Source organism: Pristiophorus japonicus, chromosome 15 (assembly GCF_044704955.1).
Source record: "Pristiophorus japonicus isolate sPriJap1 chromosome 15, sPriJap1.hap1, whole genome shotgun sequence".
Taxonomy (NCBI): Eukaryota; Metazoa; Chordata; class Chondrichthyes; family Pristiophoridae; genus Pristiophorus; species Pristiophorus japonicus.
The window spans coordinates 161771777-161795944 of record NC_091991.1 but is presented as its reverse complement, the minus strand read 5'-3'; the positions used below and the strand labels follow the sequence as shown (position 1 = coordinate 161795944).

At 42.5% G+C, this 24168-nt stretch overlaps 1 protein-coding gene across 1 annotated transcript in view; it reads right to left on the bottom strand.

Moving 5' to 3' along the window:
• Positions 1-10119: 10119 nt before the first annotated feature.
• The window catches only part of brat1 (BRCA1-associated ATM activator 1), a 49197-nt gene continuing 35148 nt past the window's right edge, over positions 10120-24168 (bottom strand). The window contains exons 16-20 of the mRNA XM_070901219.1: positions 19712-19825; positions 17558-17733; positions 15388-15524; positions 13298-13366; positions 10120-10299 (exon numbers count right to left, since the gene is read on the bottom strand). Coding sequence (XP_070757320.1) covers positions 10120-10299; positions 13298-13366; positions 15388-15524; positions 17558-17733; positions 19712-19825 — 676 coding nt within the window. The remainder of the gene's footprint in view (positions 10300-13297; positions 13367-15387; positions 15525-17557; positions 17734-19711; positions 19826-24168) is intronic.

Here is a 24168-nt window from a genome sequence, read left to right as displayed (position 1 = left end):
CCACCAGATGGCGTCATTGTTGGAGGCCACTGAGCAGCACGCACATGGTGCTACTCTGATATAAGCCATTTTGTGAGTGAGTCACTTTGGGACTAAATAAAGCAGAGGCAAGGTCGTACCTTGCTTAGTTAAACAGTACTCAGTTTGAACCTTTATTGCATACATAACACTTATGGCCTAGACAGCTGAAGGCACGGCCACCAATGGTGAATATCAGTAACAATCAGGTTTTTTTTAAAAAATAAATAATTAATCCAAAATCTCTCCCCAACTCCAACAGAGTTCACAACTCCCCATTTCCCCTTCTTACCTGAATAACTCCTGTCACGTAGAGCATTAATAAACTCCCACACCTTGTCCACACTTCCTGCCATGTTTCTACTGAGGGATAATTCTGCATAGTTCTTGTAGCCAAGGATTCTAGCAAACTCATGCCTACAAGCCAAACAGAAATAAAGTTGTGTTCAGAGTAAAAATCTTTGCACTTGATGGGGTAGATTTTCACCTCTGGCACTGAATCGGCAGCCAGCGGGAGGGGCCATGGAAAGTGAGAGAGGCCCAAATCATTTTGATGGTCTGGCTACGTTAGTGAATGGCCGGTGAGCTGTGTGGCATTGAGGGGAAGCTTGCTAACAGGCAGGGTTGCCGATTAAAGATTTGTTATATATGCATACTATAGATATACTCTCTGTGCAATCACTGTATAGTTGCATAAGGTAGAGACTTGTTTACCAGAGGTACCATCAACAAGGTTCACACTGTATACACTATGCTGGCACCACCAGAGGGCGCAGCTGGTGGAGGCCCAGGGGTCATCTGTACACCATAGGTACCCATAAAAGGGAGTCCACATGTGGTATCCTCACTCTGGAGGTATATTGAACTGTCGTGACCTTAGTCAGTTTAAGTGCAATACTTTGCCACGAGGAGTCACCATCAGAGCAGCTAAAGACAAAACAAGATTAATCTTCCAGACGCTGCTGCAAGCAACCCAGAAAAATAAATCATTGGGGGATTTTTTTCTAAAAACTGCTGTTCTTTTCTTCATTTTCTTTGAATACTTGTGTTTATTAGTGATAAAAATGTTGGAGATGGGAGAAAAAAGATTATTTGACTGACAGTCAAGAATGATCCAATGGGGTACCAGAAGAATCTGTTCGCTTTCCAATTGGCGCAGGAAGGACATGTCAGGATGGGCCTATGGTGGGAGAGCGAGGAGGGTGGGGCGGTTGGGAGGTGGAAGGTCAGGTGATGAAAAATAATTGAAAGGTAAGAAAGCACATTAAATCCTGAAGAGAAAATTCACTCATTTTCACCCATACATAAGAGGCCAGAATTTGCCGTCACAATAACAGCAAGGTTAGTGGCGCTCACCGTTATTTATGGGGAAGCGGCACGGCCATTTTAGGCGAGGGACAAATGTGTAGTTAAATGAGAATATTCAAATGTTGCTGACCGAGTTGCGTCACTCCGCCGTTAACATCGTGAAAACAGCATCTCGCCCTTTGCTTCTCCAATTTTGGTTCAAGAGCTTGCCCATTAATCTCACCTCAGAAAGATAAGTCTTGTCATTACAAGCATAAACACCCTATTAACGCTGTGAGAAGTGTTAACGACTGCCAATCAACCTCTTACATTATAACACTGTCTACACGCCAAATGTATTTCATCGGCTGTAAACCACTTTGAGATGTCCGGTGGTCATGAAAGGCGCTATATAAATGCAAGTCTTTCTTTTCTCTCTCACACCGAAAATTATCTGTTACAAGGTGTGGAATCACGTTCCTTCAGGTTTTACATTTTTCAGGAAGATTTTAAAAATTTTCAAAATTTCTAATTAAAATCGTTTTTCTTACTTTTCTGTCTCTTTTTGTTCCTCTCTCTCATGGTCCAGTCTTTCTTTACCTCACTTTTTGTACCTGATCTGACATTGAATTCACCCCCCCTTTAATTCACCCTCCTTCTCAGCTCTTCAGTCCTTCCTGTGTTTAAATCTGATTGGTTAAGGAGATGCCCTGTTGGTTGTCCTGGCCACTCAGCTCCCAGATGCCCCGTTTCCCTCGCTGCACCACAGATTACACTTGTGGGCAAAATCATTTTGAGCTGATGCCGTTAGATGCCCTGCTACAGCAAATTCTGGTCCTATTAATAAAATTACAATTCTCAACCTTACTTTTGGACTTGATTCAGCAACGTTACCTACAGTCCTTAGAGAATTAACAAGCCGTCTGTAACAAAGCGGCAAATAGGGAAATATCATTTTCACAAACTGTTCGCGGTCTAGCATATTTCTGATTTCACTAAACGTAGCTCACAGATGAAATCTTTTGGGTAAATGTTGACTTTGTGCGATAGGGTAAAATGGGTGATAGTGACAGTTTGGCTCTGTGACTCGCGCTTTACAGGACTTAGAAGTTCTGGATGCTGCTACAGGTAGGTGGGAAATGTTCTCTGGATAAACACTGAGAAACTCAGTCTTATAACTGAGTAGGAAACAGATCTTTTAAGTGTACACGGAATAGCACAAATTACCTCAGCCGTCTAATCTCATCGATCAATGCACTGTTGTCGTATGCCCCACCTCTGGCTCGAGAGATAAAGGCTTTGTACAGACGTTCTTTTAACTGCCTGTTTCCACTGTACAGCATAATAGGTTTAAAACTGGGGCTATCTAAAGTCACCTTCCAGGGACCATTCTCTGGATCTGGGCTGCCACAAATAAAATGCAAAGAGTTTTAATTAATAACTTTGTAAAGCTTATAATGTCATAAAATTCATAAAGGTAGAAACAAATAAACATAGCAACTCCCAGTGATAATGAACTAATGCCCATTTTACAATTTGCCTGGAGTTGCATCCAAACAGATTCTATACCTAACACTAAAGGCATGACTGTTGAGCAGTGTTTGTGGAGATTTTAGGAAGGAAGGCAAAATACTGACAGAATCCAACAGTAAGTCACAATTGTTTCCATTTTAATATTTCTAAACTCTGGTTTGTCATATTACAAACATATTTTTAAACTTTGTCATCGATTTAGTTTGCATTTGCATAGCGCCTTTAAGGGAGTAAAACGTCCCAAGGCGCTTCACAGGAACGTCATCTAATAAAATCTTACACGGAGCCACATCAGGAGATATGAGGATAGGCGGTCAAAGTGATAGGTTTTAGGGTGGGACAGAAAGGAGGGGTAGAGAGGCGGGGAGGTTTAGGGAGGGAATTCCAGAGCTTAGGGCCTAGGCAACTGAAGGTTGAAGTTGATTCTGTTATATTGCTCGCAAGCCAGGAAAACATTTTGCAAATGCAAGATGGTCTCATTATTTTCCTTTTCAGTAAAGAGGTCATCAACTGGCCAACTTTACTCCATGGTTGAAGAGCAAGAAAGTTCTGTCATTTGTAGCAATTAAATATCTGGCATAAATTTTCGATCTGCTTTCAGCATTGCAGACACTGAATAAAAATAACCAACTGCAATAGGAAATCCCAGCAACTGCTTGGTGCTAAAAACAAATGATTAGGAAGAACACGAAACCAATACGTCAATAAAACAGTAACTTATCTTCCCCATTTTCTCACCTATTGATGTTGGCTCTCGTGGCGATACAGTACTATGGGCACAGTCGACCCTCTAATACCTTCCTCAGGTGCCCATTCTTCATATGTGAGCTTAGACAGTGAGAATGATCGTCTATTTGACTGTAGGAGCATCACAGCCAAGACCAATATGGTCCTTAACCAGTGCTTGTGTGCATACACCTTCTCGTGGGAGTCTCTGGTGAGTGATCAGCACATCAATGCTATTCTTCAATGGCAGGCTAATACTAGAAAGGACAACACTCCCAAGTACTGGTCAGTGTCAGCTGTGGCTCAGTGGGTAGCACTCTCACCTCTGAGTCAGAAGGTTGTGAGTTCATCCCACTCCAGAGACTTGAGTACAAAATTCTAGGCAGACACTCCACAGCAGTACTGAAGGAGTGAATGTTAAACCGAGGTCCCGTCTGCTCTCTCAGATGAATGCAAAAGATCCCATGGCACTATTTCAAAAAAGAACAGGGGAGTTGTTCCCAGTGTCCTGGCCAATATTATCCCTCAATCGACATCACCTAGACAGATTATCTGGTCATTATCACATTGCTGTTTGTGGGAGCTTGCTGTGCACAAATTGGCTGCTGCGTTTCCCACATTACAACAGTGACTGCTCTTCACAAGTACTTCATTGGCTGTAAATGCTTTGAAACGTCCAGTGGTCGTGAAAGGCGCTATATAAATCCAAGTCTTTCTTTCTTCGTTCTATTTATTTCTCCTTTAAAAGGTAATAAATATGTTCCTTTCTTAAAGAAAACTTTTTTTAAAACTACTTACGGAAAATGAAATAAGCTTTACTTGTTTCTGTTTGCATCCAATATAGGTATTCTTATGACTTTGTAAACTAGCTCAATAATTATGGAAATAACATTAAACATTTAATGAAAATTAGAAAGAAATAATGATCAAAACTGGAACTTCAAATTTCTCAGCGATTTCTGATTCCCACTCAACACATTATGTGCTTCATTAAATTCAAGTACATTGTTACAAATAATGAAAATCTGGAAATCAGATGGGAATATGGATTGCTGTAACATAGAAACATAGAAAATAGGTGTCGGAGTAGGCCATTCGGCCCTTTGAGCCTGCACCACCATTCAATATGATCATGGCTGATCATTCACCTCAGTACCCCAATTCCTGCTTTCTCTCCATACCCCTTGATCCCTTTCGCCGTAAGGTCCACATCTAACTCCCTTTTGAATATATCTAACGAACTGGCCTCAACAACTTTCTGTGGTAGAGAATTCCACAGGTTCACAATTCTCTGAGTGAAGAAGTTTCTCCTCATCTCGGTCCTAAATGGCTTACCCCTTATCCTTAGACTGTGACCCCTGGTTCTCGACTTTTTCAACATCGGGAACATTCTTCCTGCATCTAACCTGTCCAATCCTGTCAGAATTTTTTGTTTCAATGAGATCCCCTCTCATTCTTCTAATTCCAGTGAATTTAAGCCTAGTCGATCCAGTCTTTCTTCATATGTCAGTCCTGTCATCCCGAGAATCAGTGTGGTGAACCTTCGCTGCACTCCCTCAATAGCAAGAATGTCCTTCCTCAGATTAGGAGACCAAAACTGCACACAATATTCAAGGTGTGGCCTCACCAAGGTCCTGTACAACTGCAGTAAGACCTCCCTACTCCTATAATCAAATCCTCTCACTATGAAGGCCAACATGCCATTTGCCTTCTTCACCGCCTGCTGTACCTGCATGCCAACTTTCAATGACTGATGTACCATGACACCCAAGTCTCATTGCACCTCCCCTTTTCCTAATCTATCACCATTCAGATAATATTCTGCCTTTGTGTTTTTGCCACCAAAGTGGATAATCACACATTTTATCTACATTATACTGCATCTGCCTTGCATTTGCCCACTCACCTAACCTGTCCAAATCACCCTACAGCCTCTTAGCATCCTCCTCACAGCTCACACTACCACCCAGCTTAGTGTCGTCTGCAAAGTTGGAGATATTACATTCAATTCCTTCGTGTAAATCGTTAATCTATATTGTAAATAGCTGGGGTCCCAGCACTGAACCTTGCGGTACCCCACTAGTCACTGCCTGCCATTCTGAAAAGGACCCGATTATCCCGACTCACTGCTTCCTGTCTGCCAACCAGTTCTCTATCCACGTCAATACATTACCCCCAATACTATGTGCTTTAATTTTGTACACTAATCTCTTGTGTGGGACCTTGTCAAAAGCCTTTTGAAAGTCCAAATACAACCACATCCACTGGTTCTCCCTTGTCCACTCTACTAGTTACATCCTCAAAAAACTCTAGAAGATTTGTCAAGCATGATTTCCCCTTCATAAATCCATGCTGACTTGGACCAATCCTGTCACTGCTTTCCAAATGCGCTATTACATCTTTAATAATTAATTCCAACATTTTCCCCACTACCGATGTCAGGCCAACTGGTCGATAATTCCGTTTTCTCTCTCCCTCCTTTTTTTAAAAATGGGGTTACATTAGCTACCCTTCAATCCATAGGAACTGATCCAGAGTCTATAGAATGTTGGAAAATGACCACCAATGCATCCACTATTTCTAGGGCCACTTCCTTAAGCACTCTGGGGTGCAGACCATCAGGCCCTGGGGATTGGCCTTCAATCCCATCAATTTTCCTAACAAAATTTCCTGACTAATAAGGATTTCCTTCAGTTCCTCCTTCTCGCTAGATCCTCGATCCCCTAGTATTTCCAGAAGGTTATTTGTGTCTTCCTTAGTGAAGACAGAACCAAAGTATTTGTTCAATTGGTCTGCCATTTTTTTGTTCCCCATTATAAATTCACCTGATTCTGACTGCAAGGGACCTACGTTTGTCTTCACTAATCTTTTTCTCTTCACATATCTATAGAAGCTTTTGCAGTCAGTTTTTATGTTCCCTGCAAGCTTACTCTCATACTCTATTTTCCTCCTCCTAATTAAACCCTTTGTCCTCCTCTGCTGAATTCTAAATTTCTGCCAGTCCTCAGGTTTGCTGCTTTTTCTGGCCAATTTACATGCCTTTTCCTTGGCTTTAACACTATCCCTAATTTCCCTTGTTAGCCACGGTTGAGCCACCTTCCCCATTTTATTTTTACGCCAGAGATGTACAATTGTTGAAGTTCATCCATGTGATCTTTAAATGTCTGCCATTGCCTATCCACCGTCAACCCTTTAAGTATTATTCGTCAGTCTATCCTAGCCAATTCACATTATCTTTCTTCAAGTTCAGGGCCCCAGTCTCTGAATTAATTATGTCACTCTCCAGCTTAATGAAGAATTCTACCATATTATGGTCACTCTTCCCCAAGGGGCCTCACATAACAAGATTGCTAATTAATCCTCTCATTACACAACACCCAGTCTAGGATGGTCAGCCCTCTAGTTAGTTCCTCGACATATTGGTCTAGAAAACCATCCCTTATACACCCAAGGAAAACCTCCGCCATCGTATTGCTACCAGTTTGGTTAGCCCAATCTAGATGTAGATTAAAGTCACCCATGATAACTGCTGTACCCTTATTGGACACATCCCTAGTTTCCTGTTTGATGCCATGCCCAACCTCACTACTACTGTTTGGTGGTCTGTACACAACTCCCACTAGCGTTTTCTGCCCTTTGGTGTTCCGCAGCTCTACCCATACAGATTCCACATCAGCCAAGCTAATGTCCTTCCTTACTATTGCGTTAATCTCCTCTTTAACCAGCAATGCTACTACCCCACCTCCTTTTCCTTTCTGTCTAACCTTCCTGAATATTAAGGTGCAAACATTCGGATTGGTGTATTGTGCCAGGAAGCTTGAAAGCAGAGTGGCATTATTTCACGACTGATTCCTGTGATAGCGGCAATACGATGGCTATCTGTTCATGGAAAAGTGATGTGGAAATGATGGGCACTGGTTGTGTATTCCACATTCCAGTAATCTGGTTTTTTATTGCATACCTTAAAAAATGTTACTTTTCACACAATTTTTCGAACGGATGGGAATTGGGATCTTTTGTTTTGAATTCAGAGCTGGTGGTTTACTGCATCCAAGCCAGGCTGTACGTTTGGTGCGGCTGTGTGACGTACCTTTGTTCGGTGCCAACCACTGCATTACTGGCCAGCAGTCTGCGGGCCGTTTGGGGAAGCCCTTCAACGCCAGCCTTGTCCGTCAGCAGGAGGGAGTAAGCGTTTGTAGCGTCTATCACGTTATTACTGATAATAATGGAAGGGGAAAAGAAACATAGGTTGAATCCTTGATAAGATCACAATCCTTTTCACAATTCATTTTAAATGTATTATATCTTAGCATATCGCCGCACATAGTAATTGCTTCACATTGTGTCGCTGGAGCTCATGGGAAGACACATATATTGGACAGCAACGTCCTGAATCTATCCCGCAATGCTGGCTTCCAGCTCCACTGCCATAGAAACCACCGAGAGATGTCGCTACATCAGTGACATCGGGAATATATTTATGAAGATGTTTTCTGTTTGCAATTTCTAGCAAGACATGTTCCAACAGAATGCAGTTATATTTAGCCAGAAGCACTGAACAGAGGAAATGTGATGATGTGGCTATATATAGTGCCTGCAGCATTACTTGCTCATGGTGGTTTCTGTTGTAGTATGTTGCAGCGTGATTAGTACACCAGATGGATCGACTTTAGAACTGGTTTTAAAACATTTTTTGTTTAAAGCTGCTCTTTGTCTGGCCCACAGATGGGTGTGTCAACAGCCCTTCCCCCACACCACAGACACCATTAGACTCAAATTGTGCTGAGCGATATTAATAATGAACAATGAGCACACGAATGCCCAATATTTTACTAAACCCCTTATTTTACTAAAGGGGCTAACTCGTTTGCTGCAAACGGGTCAACGCTTTAATTAAACAGCAGAGAGATGTCTTACAGCCAAATTAATGCATTTAACTATAATAGCACACAGTTATTTGTTGGGATGGCACACATCTGGCAACTACACTAATCACACAAATCCCACGGTCGCAAAATGGCAGCAGAGCTGGTGATGCATACAGCTGAATGCCAGGGTACAAATGGCACCTACCAGAGTCAATTATCAGGGTCGTCCCGAAACCACCCAAAACTGCATAAAATGTTTCCATCTTTAAGCGGGCCACAGTTATGCACGGTAGTCGAACAATTGGAATTTAAAAAAAAGAGCGTGGGCATTTGGTCATTTTCTGCTGTTAACATAAGAATTAGGAGCAGGAGTAGGCCATTCGGCCCATTGAGCTTGCTCCGCCATTCAATGAGATCATGGCTGATCTTCTACCTCAACTTCACTTTCCCGCACTATCGCCATATCCCTTCATTCCCTTAATATCCAAAAATCTATGTCTCTCTGTCTTGAATATACTCAATGACTGAGCATCCACAGCCCTCTGGGGTAGAGAATTGCAAAGATTCACCATCCTCAGTGAAGAAATTTCTCCTCATCTCAGTCCTAAATGGCCGACCCCTTATTCTGAGACTGTGACCCCTGGTTCTAGACTCCTCAGCCAGGGGAAACATCCTCCCTACATCTACCCTGTCAAGCCCTGTAAGAATTTTGCATGTTTCAATGAAATCACCTCTCATTCTTCTAAACTCTCGAGAATATAGGCCTAGTCTACTCAATTGTTGCTATCTAGGCCAATGCCTGGGAAAGATTCATACAGGTCAGTGACAACAAAGACATTTCGCTAACTGTAGGGAGGGAAGTGGGAGCACTTCAGCGACCTCCAACAGGGTTAGGCGGCACTGTCAGAGGGGCAGCTCAAAACCATTCACTTTCTTGTGCACAGATCCACCAACAGTGCCTGCACCATTCTGTCTGCATTGCAGGTTTGTAACTGCCTTCAGGAGGTACCCGAATCGGCAAAATTTGATTTCATTGCGGTCACGAGTCAGAAGTACATTGATTTAGAAATTCAATACATGGCTTCGAGACCCGAGGCTGGCTGAGTGCACTCAGTTCTCATATCAAGCACTAAGTGTGAATGAAGCCATGCACAGGCAGACTTCTTCTGGGGGAGGGAGGAAGGGACCGACACACTGAGGGGAAAGTCTCCTCTGACTGTGTGTGTGTGTGTGAGTGTGTGTGTGTGTGTGTGCGCGACATTGCAAACATGGCAGAAAGACTTCCTTTAACCGTCATTTCTAGCAGAATCATAAATGATATTTTAATAGAATGCAATGTGTTAGAAATAGTGAAGACTTAAAATCCTCCTGCTGAAATGTTGCCATGACAACGGCACACTGCTACCAGCATTAGAAAGCCCCACAGAATCTCTGATCTCCTTGGTAAAAATGAAAGAAAATAAAATTGACAAAGAAATGATCATCTCAATGATAAAGTCATTATATCAAAATCATTTATCAAGAACAGTTTGCATCTTCTGACTCCTCTATTCCTGGATACAGCCCCGTGTGAATCAACATCTTAAACTACAGAAATGTCAAGAATAATTAGCAGTTGGCGGCTCACAGTCCAAAAGGCTTGGATTGGACGGATGCCATGCAGTGCACAGCCCCTTGGCTGAACGGCTTACTGCTTCTCTGCACACCTGAATATCTCAGTGAGGTTTGCAAGCTGTAGCTGAACATCATTGAAGCGACTTTTCGTTTCTCCCTCAAGTTCAACGCCGCCACTCTTTGCCACATCTAGAGCAGAATTAATGATCCGAAGCTGCATACCATTAAGCTTCTGGCTTCCTGAGCTCAGGGCCTGCCAGAAAAAAAAAATGCACAGTGGGAAATATGCAAGTGGTAGCAGTTTCTCAATGTCCACAAAAGTTTCTCACTGTCCTTACTTTGCCCCATCCAAAGGCTGGCCATTTCTAGCTCCAGATTTCTCAATCACTGCCAATTGTGCATCAAGGTCAGCCTACGTTATAGGCTTAACTATAATTAGGGGTTGGAGACAACATTAACTTTTCCCTCCTTTGCTCAGTCAAGAAATGATCAAATATATTCCAACCGTGGTATGTGGATTTTGCTGACCTCATTCTGATCTCTCCCCTTCTCTGCTAATCGGGATGGATTAACCACGGGGCGGATGGAGATGCAGTCCCAGGCCCATCAAAGAACATAGGCACACCAAATAAATGTAGGAAAAAAAATCTAAGGCCTCCTAAATAGGCTGAATAGAATAGACAGGAGGAAAAACAGGACCGAGGAAAATAGATTCACTTGTTTATACCTGTATACAGAAGTACCTATATATACTAATGTACCTAAATACAGAACAGAATATGTACTAGCCTGTTTTATTTCACGTTATTGAGAGAAATTTGCAAATATGTATAGGAATCTAGTATTGCATAAATGTTACCAGACCCAGATTATATACCTGCTTGATACAGAATATATGCTTTCATTGTTGAATATACTGGCCTCTGTTTTCATACTCAGAATCATATATGTATTGTAATCAACATGACCAAACATAACTATCGGCCCATTTGGATCAGTTTGCCCCAGGCCCTTAAATCGGCCCTGCTGCCGATAGCATCGACTCATGCAGGGTTATAGTTGCATGAGTGCCAGTTGCCCTCTGGTATCTCACCCAAGGCCGTGCTTCATGTCTGAGCCTAGACACTGGGCGCTGGCAGGTTACTCAACTCTGGGAGCTACAGCAGCCGAGCCCTGACCTGATATTTACAGGGTTTACCAGATAGCTAGGAGGAGAAGAAACCCTGGTTTATGTTCCCCCTTCCCTAGCCCAGGCACGTGGAGGTCAGTTACAGTATCTCTACTGCTACCTCCACTGTCTCAAAGTAGTCTGGGGATGAGTCTGGATAGAACATTGCTTGTCTATATGGCTGAGAGAGACACTGAAGAGTGCAATTAGCAACTAAGCCATCAGGGGGAGCTCTGGATATGAGTACTGGACAACCTTTTAACCATATGCAATTCAAGTAAGAAGAGTTGTTAATCTATTACTTTCTCAGTCTCCCCACCCAAGCTCCTGCGTTGTGCATGTCATTTGAATACGGAAATGTGTCCTAACTCGCACCAAGTCCCGCTCACCCATCACATCGCTGACCTACATTGACTCCCAGTTAAACAACGCTTCGATTTCAAAATTCTCATCCTTGTTTTCAAATCCCTCCGTGGCCTCACCCCTCCCTATCTCTGTAATCTCCTCCAGCCTCACAATCCCCCGAGATCTCTGCGCTCCTCTAATTCTGCCCTCTTGAGCCTCCCTGATTATAATCGCTCAACCATTGGTGGCCGTGTCTTCTGTTGCCGAGGCCGTAAGCGCTGGAATTCCATCTCTAAACCTCTCCGTCTCTCTTACCTCTTTCCTCCTTTAAGACGCTCCTTAAAACCTCTCTCTTTGATCAAGCTTTTGGTCATCTGCCCTAATTTCTCAAGTGGCTCGGTGTCAAATGATTTGACTTGTAACACTCGTGAAGCCCCTTGGGACATTTTACTATGTTAAAGGCGCTATATAAATACAAGTTGTTGTTCAGGACTCACTTCATGGGTGCTCTAAGCTTCATTTTTCAAAAAACCAAAAGGCATCTGCAGCCCAAAGACTTGTGCAGATTTGATGGAAGATTTCCCGTTTGATGACTTTCTCGAGCAATACTGTAAACGTGTTGTTTCCGAATGTTTTTACAATTTTGCTAGACATACTGAACATGGCGATTAATCGCCATGGTTACTTTATTACAAAGAGAAGTCGAGAGAAATCTTCCCCTCTGGTTTTTAGTGTTTTGCTATGAAGAAACAGCAGTGCAATTAACAAAGTTACATTATATCGAAAATGTACATCAATGCTCGGCTGCTCGTTTTGGAAAGAATTGGCCTCCCAATTTCAGAATTGTAAGAATATCGGACCCAAGTTAATAGCCAATAATTCTCAGAAAGGTTAAAAGCATAGAACACATTATCTTAATGTACTACATTCAAACTTCCAGGTGTAGGCAGATGCTTCAATGTTTTACTAATAACACACTGGTGATTTAGTCTTTCATGTTTTCAATCAAAAAATTGAAAGAAGCGATCGACCTCAGAGTCTGTAGTACAGTGCGGTGGGGGCCCGACTTTAAAACCTCACTGGCAGCTTTGTGTTCTTATTTAACAGCCATCACCAACTTTTAAAGCCTTTATGTACTTTCTGACACAACCAGAAGAAATTGCGGAACAGCTAATAATTGTGGAATGATTATTAATTCAGTGTAAAACCTTTTGGACTACACTGGAGCCTTCCTGGTACAATGTCCTATTAATAATACTAAAACTGTGCTGAATTATAGGCCCGGAATTTGCGGTTGGGATGACAGCCAACTTTTTAACAAATGTAAGTGTTTATTTCTTTATTTCAGGTTTGCCTTTCCCCATGAGAGAGCTCCGATCTTTCTTTTGCTCTCTCTAACACTTTTTTTAAAGTTAGTATTTTAAGAGCTCACTCACTTCCATGTTCGCTGTCTGTGAGAATTCTGCATTCTGATTGGCTGCTCAGACAGCTTGTTGACGTCTCAGAAGTTCGCACAAAGGGGGTTCCCCACTATACTCTATTGATTTGAAATTAATGTCAGAAAGTTACCAACACAGTGATAGCAAGATCCTCGTGCGAAGCATACTTTGGGGCCCTTCACATCACCGCTGACCCCAGATTGGGGGGCCATTAAGAAGGTTGAAGTGTGATTGCAGCTGGAGTTTGGGTTGAAACATTCTAGCAAGCTCAGATACAAAGGAATGTTGTTTCTATTCACCTTGTAAGCATTGTACAATGTAACGCTCTGGGAAAATCGGTTATGTTCTCTCACAATCAACGGTTGCACCTGCAATGCAAAGTAATGGCTGATCAAATTCATTCGACAGTAGATTCCTTCAGCATTATTCAACGAATTAAAGATGGCAAAAATATCTTGGGCCTGAAATCGCGCTCCTCACAAACGTGTATGAAGTGCGCAGGCGCCCGTGGGGTCCCCGCAAATTCTAGCTTTAGGTATGCGAAGCGCATGTGCCTAAACCCGGCACTTGCGATCTGTCAGATCGACGCAAGCGAAGGAAAAGGGCCTCTGCGGGCTGAGAGTTGGGCTATTTGTCCAACTCATGCCCAGCGAATACCCTTCAAATTCTTATGCTGGCAAAAGCAGAAGAGTTTAAAAAAATAGAAAAATACATTGTTATCACTCATTTATATATTTAAAACCCTGTCCATTAACCCTGTCCATTTTTAGCCCTGTTAAAGCATTTAAAAACATTTTCAAAAAAAATAAATATTTGTATAAAATATTTAATGAAATTGCATTTTAATTCATTTTAAATAGATAATGTGTTTTAAACATTGATTTGCAGTGTTTCTGTGTTTTTGGGGGTGTTCCCAGTCATACTTATGGCAGCTCCATACATAGGGAATTACGAGAAGTATGGGACGGGCATCCCCCTACTCTGGTTGGTTGGGCCGGCCCACGTGATCCCAGAGATCTGTACAACACCCATACAATCCTGGGATACGTGGGCCTCTATGAAGGCCTTCGCGTAGAGCCCCAGGACCAAGTTGCCAAACCTCCGGGACCACCAGGTACTTTCGTAGAAATTATTGCGGTTGTAGGTATCCGCCCGCGAGAAGCCTCCGACCGCAATTTCTGGGCCAAGACATTACTTCACCTGAAGACTATTTATAACTCTAAAGGAGAGTAGCTAATGCTATTAACATTTCTGAACTCTGACTTCAGAAAGGGCCCAGCTACTAAGTTATCCACTCAGTGTGAAACTAAGTCATACAGATCAGGAAGGTGCACATTACATTTCTCAAAAACAATATCTCATCTTCCATAATTGAAAGTTTGAGGCTTGTTCCACACTGGTACATTTTATTGTCATTTAGTCCTGAACAATTTGAAATGGTGGGGCCGATTTTCGGTTTTGGCCAACAGCGGGCGGGCAGTAGGCATCGATCAGGCCAACATCCCCAGCATCAAAGCATTGACCACACTCGACCAGCTTTGTTGGGTGGGCCACATTGTTCACCATGCCTGACCCAAGACTCCCAAAGCAAGCATTCGACTTGGAACTCCTACACGGCAAGCGAGCCCCAGGTGGGCAGAGGAATCATTTCGAGGACACCCTCAAAGCCTCCTTGATAAAATGCAACATCTCCACCGACACCTGGGAATCCTTGGCCAAAGACCGCCCTAAGTGGAGGAAGAGCAGCCAGGAAGGCACTGAGCATCCCGAGTCTTGTCGCCGAGAGCATGCAGAAACCAAGCACAGGCAGCGGAAGGAGCATGCGGCAAACCAGACTACCCACCCTTTCCTTCAACCACTGTCTGTCCCACCTGCGACAGAGACTGTAATTCCCGTATTGGACTGTTCAGTCACCTAAGAACTCACTTTTAGAGTGGATGCAAATCTTCCTCGATTTTGGGGGACTGCCTATGGTGATGATGAGTAGGCGTAGCAACTCCGACTGAGGTCACTGGCGACGGACCCAACCAATTTTTATGGTCTGGCCTCATTGCCATCCAGTCAATAAGCTGCTCACACACTTGGAGATCGGAGGAGCCTGAACACCCATGGAGCCCAGTCTGTCAGACATGAATAACTAGGCCTGTATTCACTGAGGCAGAGAAAGTAAAGTGGGGTCAAATAGAAGTATTCAAAATTTTGAAGGGGAGTGAAATGGTAAAGAGTGAAATATTATTCCCACCGACCACAATATAATTATGGGTGAGGAAGGCCATTCGGCCCACCTTAGTTTATTCATCCAGAAAGAGCTATCATTGGCACAGCCAACATGGGCCAAATGACATCCTGTGCTAAAATTTCTATGATCCTCTGAAAAGACCATACCAACCTGATGATGGGCCCTTCGTAGTTCTGGACTGTTCTTTACTTTATTCATGTATGACACGATTCCCCAGCTGTAGTGAAGCGGGAACTGCAGGATTTCTAGTTTGTCAATCACTGACACCCACGTTTTCTGTGCATCTCCTAATGTATCACAATTATGATATATTAGCAGTTTTTCTCATGATTTTCAACATTTTCATATGCTTGATAATAATCTGCTAATAAAGGGGATCTAAGACTACATTTACGGCATCATTTAACCCCTCGTGCTCATAGGTTTATTATGCAATGATAGGTTGCTGACTTCAAATGGAGATCAAGGACTACTAATGTCATGTTCCATGCTCCCACACATCCATCAATGTCTTTGACAGAACGGAATGATAGATTGTCTTAGAATATTGTACTTTCAACACTCGTATTTGGGCTTGAATCCAATTCATACAAATTGAAAGTCTGAGCATTGGCAGTTGTTAAAGGTCCTGAGTTTAAAAAAAAAATCAGTCTCAACCTAAAACACAAGATTACTTTTATATTTAGTATCACTGCATTTAGTCTAATTCAACATTCTTTCTCAGATAGACTGCAAAGATGGTGGAATATTTGAAGCAGAAATCGCATACTGATTGAGCAGAGAGTCTGAAACAATGAATTACTGAGAACACCATTGTGTGCCCATTAAAACTGACCAGTGGGACAATAGCCAACCTGCACCTCATTTCTCCACGACCGATTAATCTGATCTACAGACAGGGACCGTTGGGATCCTCATACGTGTCAGTGATGGGATCATTCAAACATTCCCTGATGAGGTCTGCATTGTCACCTGTACCTTAAAAGCGGAGGGAAATAATGGGCACCATACCATCTTAAAGTTGTGTCTAGGACCACCTGATGACATAAATGAAGGAAAACGTAAAGTGATTCCCTCAGACCGCCATCTTGATAGGCACATACATAGACAAAACCATAAGAAAAACATTATGACTGTCAGTTGAAATTAAAAAATCAGGTATATGGGATTAAAATTCAGAAAGATCTTGTATCTGAAGCTGATGTCATTGTGTTACTGACAAACACAGGAGCCATCATAAGTTGTACAGTATCTAAACAAGCTGTCTATCTAGAACCTTAGAAGAACCCTACATTTTTTTACATTTTCACTAATATATCCCCATCTAAATTGGCCCCCACTCCTCCATCCCTACATTCACACCATATGCCTCAGTTATTATTGCTTCTGGGTTGGTCCAACACACTTTAGCAGTGTGGGAAGCAACACCCCCTCCTCCAATTTACTTTACCTAAGCTGGCAAACTTTTCTCACTCCAAAGCTGGAATTTATAGCTGGTTTGCTTTTGCTTATGTAACTACATATTAAAGAGATGATGTAGATCTCTGTAAATGAAAGTTTAATATTGTCTTTGTTACATAGTCCTGTATTTACAGCACAGAAACAGGCCATTTGTCCCAACAGGTCAGTATTTATTAATGTCTTACTGTATTTTAGAGCAGTCCTCCGCTGTATTAACTATGCGCCCCCCGCCCCCACCAATTTGATGTGCGCAAATTTTGAAATTGTACTACAATTCCGGAGTCCAAATCATAAATGGTAGACAACAGTGCTCCCAGCACGGATCCTTGTAGAACACCACTTCCCACCTTTTGCCAGTGCCTTTAACCCCTACTCTCAACTAACTGAATTTCGGAAAAAAGAAAGAAAAAACTTGCATTTATATAGTGCTTTTCACAACTTCAGTGCATCCCAAAATGCTTTACGACCAGTGAAATATTTTTGAAGTGTAGTCACCTGTAATGTGGTAAACGCGGCAGCCAATTTGCACAGCAAGTTGCCACAAACAGAAATGAGATAATAATCAGATAATCCATTTCAGTGATGTTGATTGAGGGATAACTATTGGCCAGGACACTGGGGAGAACTTCCCTGCTCTTGTTTGAAAAGTGGCAGGAGATCTTTCACATTCCCGAGAGGGTGGACCGGGCCTTGTTTTAACATCTCATCCAAAAGACGGCATCTCTGACCGTGCAGCACTCCCTCAGCATCCCAGAGTACTTACTTAAGGAAGTGGCCCTAGAAATAGTGGATGCATTGATGGAGTATCAGCCCAAAAATAAACCATGTAGTGTTGGCATTACCGAAAAGAACTGCTTACCAGATGCTTCCAAGTTCTTTTCCATCTTTTGTAGTCCCTTACCATGTTCCTGAACCAACTGTGTGATCCCAGGCACTACATGTTCTGCAGTAATGGCAGAGAATCGGGGCAGCCCTTCATCATCAAGTAATGGATTTTCTGCATCCCTTCTTTGTACCTCTGCTGCCATGGAATATCTGCCAATATGGAAATGTTAATATAATATTGTGACTGCAGCAGAGGACTAAAAGTGTTATTTGCACCAGACAGGCATCCCATGTATAGCAATTTTCATTTCCATTTCATTTCCAAGAGACAGAAAGCAGAGAAAGTAGTATTGGTGAACAGAAGTTTATCCAGACTGAAAGAAAGATAGACTTGCATTCCTATAGCGTTTTTCGCGGCCACCGGATATCTCAAAGTGCTTTACAGCCAATGAAGTACTTTTGGAGTGTAGTCACTGTTGTAATGTGGGAAATGGGAGGAAGTGGAAAGTGGTGTCCCCATGGGTCAGTATTCGGACCACTGCTCTTTATGACAAAAAATAATGAGGATTTGGGTATGGGGGCATAATATTAAAGTTTGCAGACGACACAAAACTTGGAAATGTAGTAAACAGTAAAGTGGAGAGCAGCAGACTTCAGGAGGACAGAGACAGACTGGTGAAATGGACAGACACATGGCAGATGTAATTAAATGCAGAAAAGTGTGAAGTGATGTATTTTGGTAACAAGAATGAGGCGAGGCAATATTTACTAAATGGTACAATTTTAAAGGGGGTGCAGGGACAGAGAAACCTGGGGGTATATGTACACAAATATTTGAAGGTGGCAGGAAACGTTGCAAAGGCTGTTAAAAAAAGCATATGGGATTGTTGGCTTTATAAATAGAGGCAAAGAGTATTAAAAAAGTTATGTTTAACTTTTACAATCACAGGTTAGGCCTCAGCTAGAGTTGTGTGTCCAATTTTGATCACCACACTGCAGGAAGGATGATACCAGGATAAGGGGCTTCAGTGATGTGGAGAGACTGGAGAAGTTGGAATTGTTCTCCTTAGAGCAGAGAAGGTTAAGGAGAGATTTAATAGACGGTCAAAACTATGAGAGGTTTTGATAAAGTAAAAAGAGAGAAATTGTTTCCCCTGGTTGGTGAGTCAGTAACCAGAGGACACAGATTTAAGATTATTGGCAAAAGGACCAGAGGGGAGATGAGAAGAATTTTTTAATTTTTTACGCAGCAAGTTATGATCTGGAATGCACTGTCTGAAAGGGTGATTGAGGAAAATGTTGCAGGTCTATGGGGAAAGAGTGGGGAAGTGGGACTAACTGGATGGATTTTTCAAAGCTAGCACAGGCACGATTGTCCGAATCAATGCACAGGACAGGTGTCTCCAAATATACTTTTAAAATATTGATGCCCATTTGAATTTTCTGTTTTTTTTTAATAATTCCTATTTATAAATGTCCCAGTGGTTTTATCTGTGTGGCTTACGGTCATTTTTTTTTTTCCATGTAAAACATCCTTGATTTTATTAAACCTTCCATAACAAACCCCTATAGAGCCCACGTCTACCATTCACCTCAAGCTACATTGCTTAAAAAATTTGGCAAAACAGTATCACAATAAGCTCAACAAAAACAGCAATGATGGCCGACCGGTTCAGCTATTTTTATGTAGCACAGACACTCTGTGATAAATGCATTAGTGCATAAATTAATACGTGCGAGACGCAAATTCCCAATCTCAGCCAAGGATGTCCAAGATGACACCAAGCTCTGCTGTTGAACGCTTTCTTAATCAAAGTAAGGGAATGAAGGTGTCGAGGAAATGGGCAGAGAAAACACTGTTGGTGATAGAGATCGGGATTGGAGAGACCACAGAGGATAGCAAGGTTGAGGGGATGTTTGTGAATATTATTTGAGTTTATATGAAGGGAGATGGCTATTGGAAATAGTTTCATAGCAACTGTTAGACATCAGGCTGGAATTCTCTCCCACCTCATTGTCAATGGGGCAAGATTCCACACAAGTTAATTTTGCTTTGTTGACGACTGACCACTGTTAAATTCCAACAGGGCTCTCCTTCCACGGTATGTTCCACCAGTGGCTAAATCCTTGTTAACGCCTTCTAATAACTCTTATTTTTTTAAACTAATGTCAAGATAGTACAGAATACCTTTCAAAAGATGTAAACATCCACTTGCACAGTAAGAGAAGCATCAGTGCTTGGATAAGCCAACTGCATGAAATGCAACACATCCCATTAGCCTTGGAAAATATTTGGTTCGTACTACTACTGTTTGTTAAAACAAACCTTTATAATAAGTCATACAGAAATCTATAATAAGCATCTTGTGTATTAATTGTCCATGCTGTATTAAAAATACTTTCTGATATTATTAGTGAAAGAAAAATGAACAGTGTACATGTTCTAGGATGGTGGTGTTCTGGAACCTTGTCAAGATTTGAAACATGACAGGACTAATATGAGTTGGTGTTCTATTGTGAATTGTTACATCATGTTGCTCACTAACATATTGTTGAGAGCACGACTCCAAGCACTGTCTTACTTAAGGAACACTTTCAGCAGTGGAAGTGTGTGGCACGTACCAGAGAGTTACAATAGAAACTCCATAGTATATCAGTGATACAATGAAGGATGTGGGATATATCAATGTTACAGAGAGGGGTATATCAGAGTGTCAAAGTGAGGGGTGTGTGGTATATCAGAGTGTTAGTGATGAGTGTGGGTATATCAATATCAGAGCGAGGGGTGTGGGGGATATCAGAGTGTTACAGTGAGGGGTGTGGGGAATGTCAGAGTGTTACAGCAAGGGGTCTGGGATATATCAGAATGTTACAGTAAGTGATGTGAGGTTATAAGAGAATGTTACATGGAGGGCTCTGAAGTATATCAGTGATACAATAAAGGATGTGAGATATATCAGTGTTAGTGAGAGATGTAGGATATATCAGTGCTGCAGGGAGGGGTGTAGTGTATATCAGAGTCTTACAGTGAGGAGTGTGGGATTATGAGAATGTTACAATGAGGGGTGTGGGGCTATGAGTGTTACAATGAGGAGTGTGGGGCTATGAGAGTGTTACAATGAGGAGTGTGGGGCTATGAGAGTGTTACAATGAGGGGTGTGGGATTGGGAGAGTGTTACATTGAGGTATATGGGCTTCAATGGGATAAATGTCATGTTTTTGATGTGTACTTTGTTATGCTTGCACAACACATGTTGTGTCAGGACAATACTTTGTTTATCAGCATTTTTAAAGGTCTGTCTCTTTTATTAGCCCAATGCCCAGAGCAGCAACAAGCATTTATACAGAAACATAGAAAATAGGTGCAGGAGTAGGCCATTCGGCCCTTGAGCCTGCACCACCATTCACTAAGATCATGGCTGATCATTCACCTCAGTACCCCTTTCTTGCTTTCGCACCATACGCCTTGATTCCTTTAGCCATAAGGGCCATATCTAACTCCCTCTTGAATATATCTAATGAACTGGCCTCAACAACTTTCTGCAGTAGAGAATTCCACAGGTTAACAGCACTGAGTGAAGAAGTTTCTCCTCATCTCAGTTCTAAATGGCTTACCCCTTATCCTTAGACTGTGACCCCTGGTTCTGGACTTCCCCAGTATCGGGAACATTTTTCCTGCCTCTAACCTGTCCAATCCCGTCAGAATTGTATATATTTCTATGAGATCCCCTCTCATTCTTCTAAACTCCAGTGAATACAGGCCCAGTCAATTCAGTCTCTCCTCATAGGTCAGTCCTGCCATCCTGGGAATGAGTCTGGTGAACCTTCGCTGAACTCGCTCAATCGCAAGAATGTTCTTCCTCAGAAAACTGAACACAATATTCCAGGTGAGGCCTCACCAAGGCCCTCTACAACTGCAGTAAGACCTCCCTGCTCCTATACTCAAATCCTCCAGCTATGAAGGCCAACATGCCATTTGCCTTCTTCACCGCCTGCTGTACCTGCATGCCAACTTTCAATGACTGATGTACTCATTGCACCTCCCCTTTTTCCTAATCTGTCGCCATTCAGATAATATTCTGCCTTCCTGTTTTTGCCACCAAAGTGGATAACCTCACATTTATCAACGTTATACTGCATTTGCCCACTCACCTAACCTGTCCAAGTCACCCTGCAGCCTCTTAGCATCCTTCTCACAGGTCACACTGTCACCCAGCTTAGTGTCATCTGCAAACTTGGAGATATTACACTCAATTCCTTCATCTAAATCATTGATGTATATTGTAAATAGCTGGGGTCCCAGCACTGAACCCTGCGGCACCCCACTAGTCACTGCCTGCCATTCTGAAAAGGACCCGTTTATCCTGACTCACTGCTTCCTGTCTGCCAACCAGTTCTCTATCCACATCAATACAGTACCCCAAAACCATGTGCTTTAATTTTGCACACTAATCTCTTGTGTGGGACCTTGTCAAAAGCCTTTTGCAAGTCCAAATACACCACATCCACTGGTTCTCCCTTGTCCACTCTACTCGTTACATCTTCAAAAAATTCCAGAGGATTTGTCAAGCATGATTGCCCTTTCATAAATCCATGCTGACTTGGACCAATCCTGTCACTGCTTTCCAAATGTGCTGCTATTTCATCTTTAATAATTGATTCCAACATTTTCCCTACTACCGATGTCAGGCTAACTGGTCTATAATTCCCCGATTTCTCTCTCCCTCCTTTTTTAAAAAGTGGTGTTACATTAGCTACCCTCCAGTCCATGGGGACTAATCCAGAGTCAATAGACTGTTGGAAAATGATCACCAGTGCATCCACTATTTCTAGGGCCACTTCCTTAAGTATTCTGGGATGCAGGACTACCAGGCCCCGGGGATTTATCGGCCTTCAATCCCATCAATTTCCCTAACACAATTTCCTTACTAATAAGGATTTTCTTCAGTTCTTCCTTCTTACTAGATCCTCGGTCCCCTAGTATTTCTGGAAGGTTGTTTGTGTCTTCCTTCGTGAAGACAGAACCAAAGTATTTGTTCAATTGGTCTGCCATTTCTTTGTTCCCCATTATAAATTCACCTGATTCTGACTGCAAGGGACCAACATTTGTCTTCACTAATCTTTTTCTCTTCACATATCTATAGAAGCTTTTGCAGTCAGTTTTTATGTTCCCAGCAAGCTTCCTCTCGTACTCTATTTTCCCCCCTCCTAATTAAACCCTTTGTCCTCCTCTGCTGAATTCTAAATTTCTCCCAGTCCTCAGGTTTGCTGCTTTTTCTGGCCAATTTATATGCCTCTTCCTTGGATTTAACACTATCCCTAATTTCCCTTGTTAGCCACGGTTGAGCCACCTTCCCCATTTTATTTTTACTCCAGACAGGGATGTACAATTGTTGAAGTTCATCCATGTGATCTTTAAATGTCTGCCATTACCTATCCACCGTCAACCCTTCAAGTATCATTCACCAGTTGATTCTAGCCAATTCACGTCTCATACCATCGAAGTTACCTTTCCTTAAGTTCAGGATTCTAGTCTCTGAATTAACTGTGTCACTCTCCATCTTAGTAAAGAATTCTACCATATTATGGTCACTCTTCCCCAAGGGGCCTCGCCCAACAAGATTGCTAATTAGTCCTTTCACATTACACATCACCCATTCTAGGATGGTCAGCCCTCTAGTTGGTTCCTCGACATATTGGTCGAGAAAACCATCCCTATACACTCCAGGAAATCCTCCTCCACCGTATTGCTACCAGTTTGGTTAGCCCAATCTATATGTAGATTAAAGTCGTTCATGATAACCACTGTACCTTTATTGCACGTATCCCTAATTTCTTGTTTGATGCTGTCCCCAACCTCACTACTACTGTTTGGTAGTCTGGACACATATAGCACCTTTAAAAGCAGATAAAAACATCCCAACGTACTTCAGAGGCAAAATCAGAAAACAATTGACAACGAGCCAAAGAAGGGGAAAGTAGTGTGAGCAAAAGCTTGATCGGAGCTAGCTTTTAAGGATGGTCTTAAAGGTGGAGAGGGAAGTGGGTAGGTGGATAGGCTTATGGAGGTATCATGGGACTGAGACAGCTGAAGGCATAGCTGCAAATGCTGGGGCAAAGCAGAGGGGATGCACAAGCGGTCAGAGATAAAGGAACGGAGCGATGTGGGGGCAGATGGTGGTGGCGTAGGGCTGGAGGAGGTTAGAGATTGGGAGGGTGGGGCCATGAAGGGATTTAAAGACAATCATGCACATTTTAAATTGGAGCGATTTAATTTAGTGGAAATGGGTTCAAAGGGAGCAGCAAGTGGGTCTCATGGACATTATGTTCAGAGGGGGAATGAGGGGGAACAGGGAGAGATATTAGAGAGCGCGACATGGCTTCAGGGCTAGGGGCAGCCTGGGAAATGTTGGCTTCATGGGCAAGGGAAAAGAGGGGTGGAAGTAGCAGCAGCAGCAGTTGAAGAGATGGTCTCAATCAATGACAACAAAGTCCATGTTCCACTTTTTTTTTGTTAGAGCTGATGGTGGAATGGAAGGAGAGAGGGGTTTAAGGAGACAGCTAGTGGTGAAGAAAAGAAAGCAGGGTTAATCTTTGTTCTCCAGGATGATGGGGTAATTTTGGCAGAGTTTATGAAACCCAATA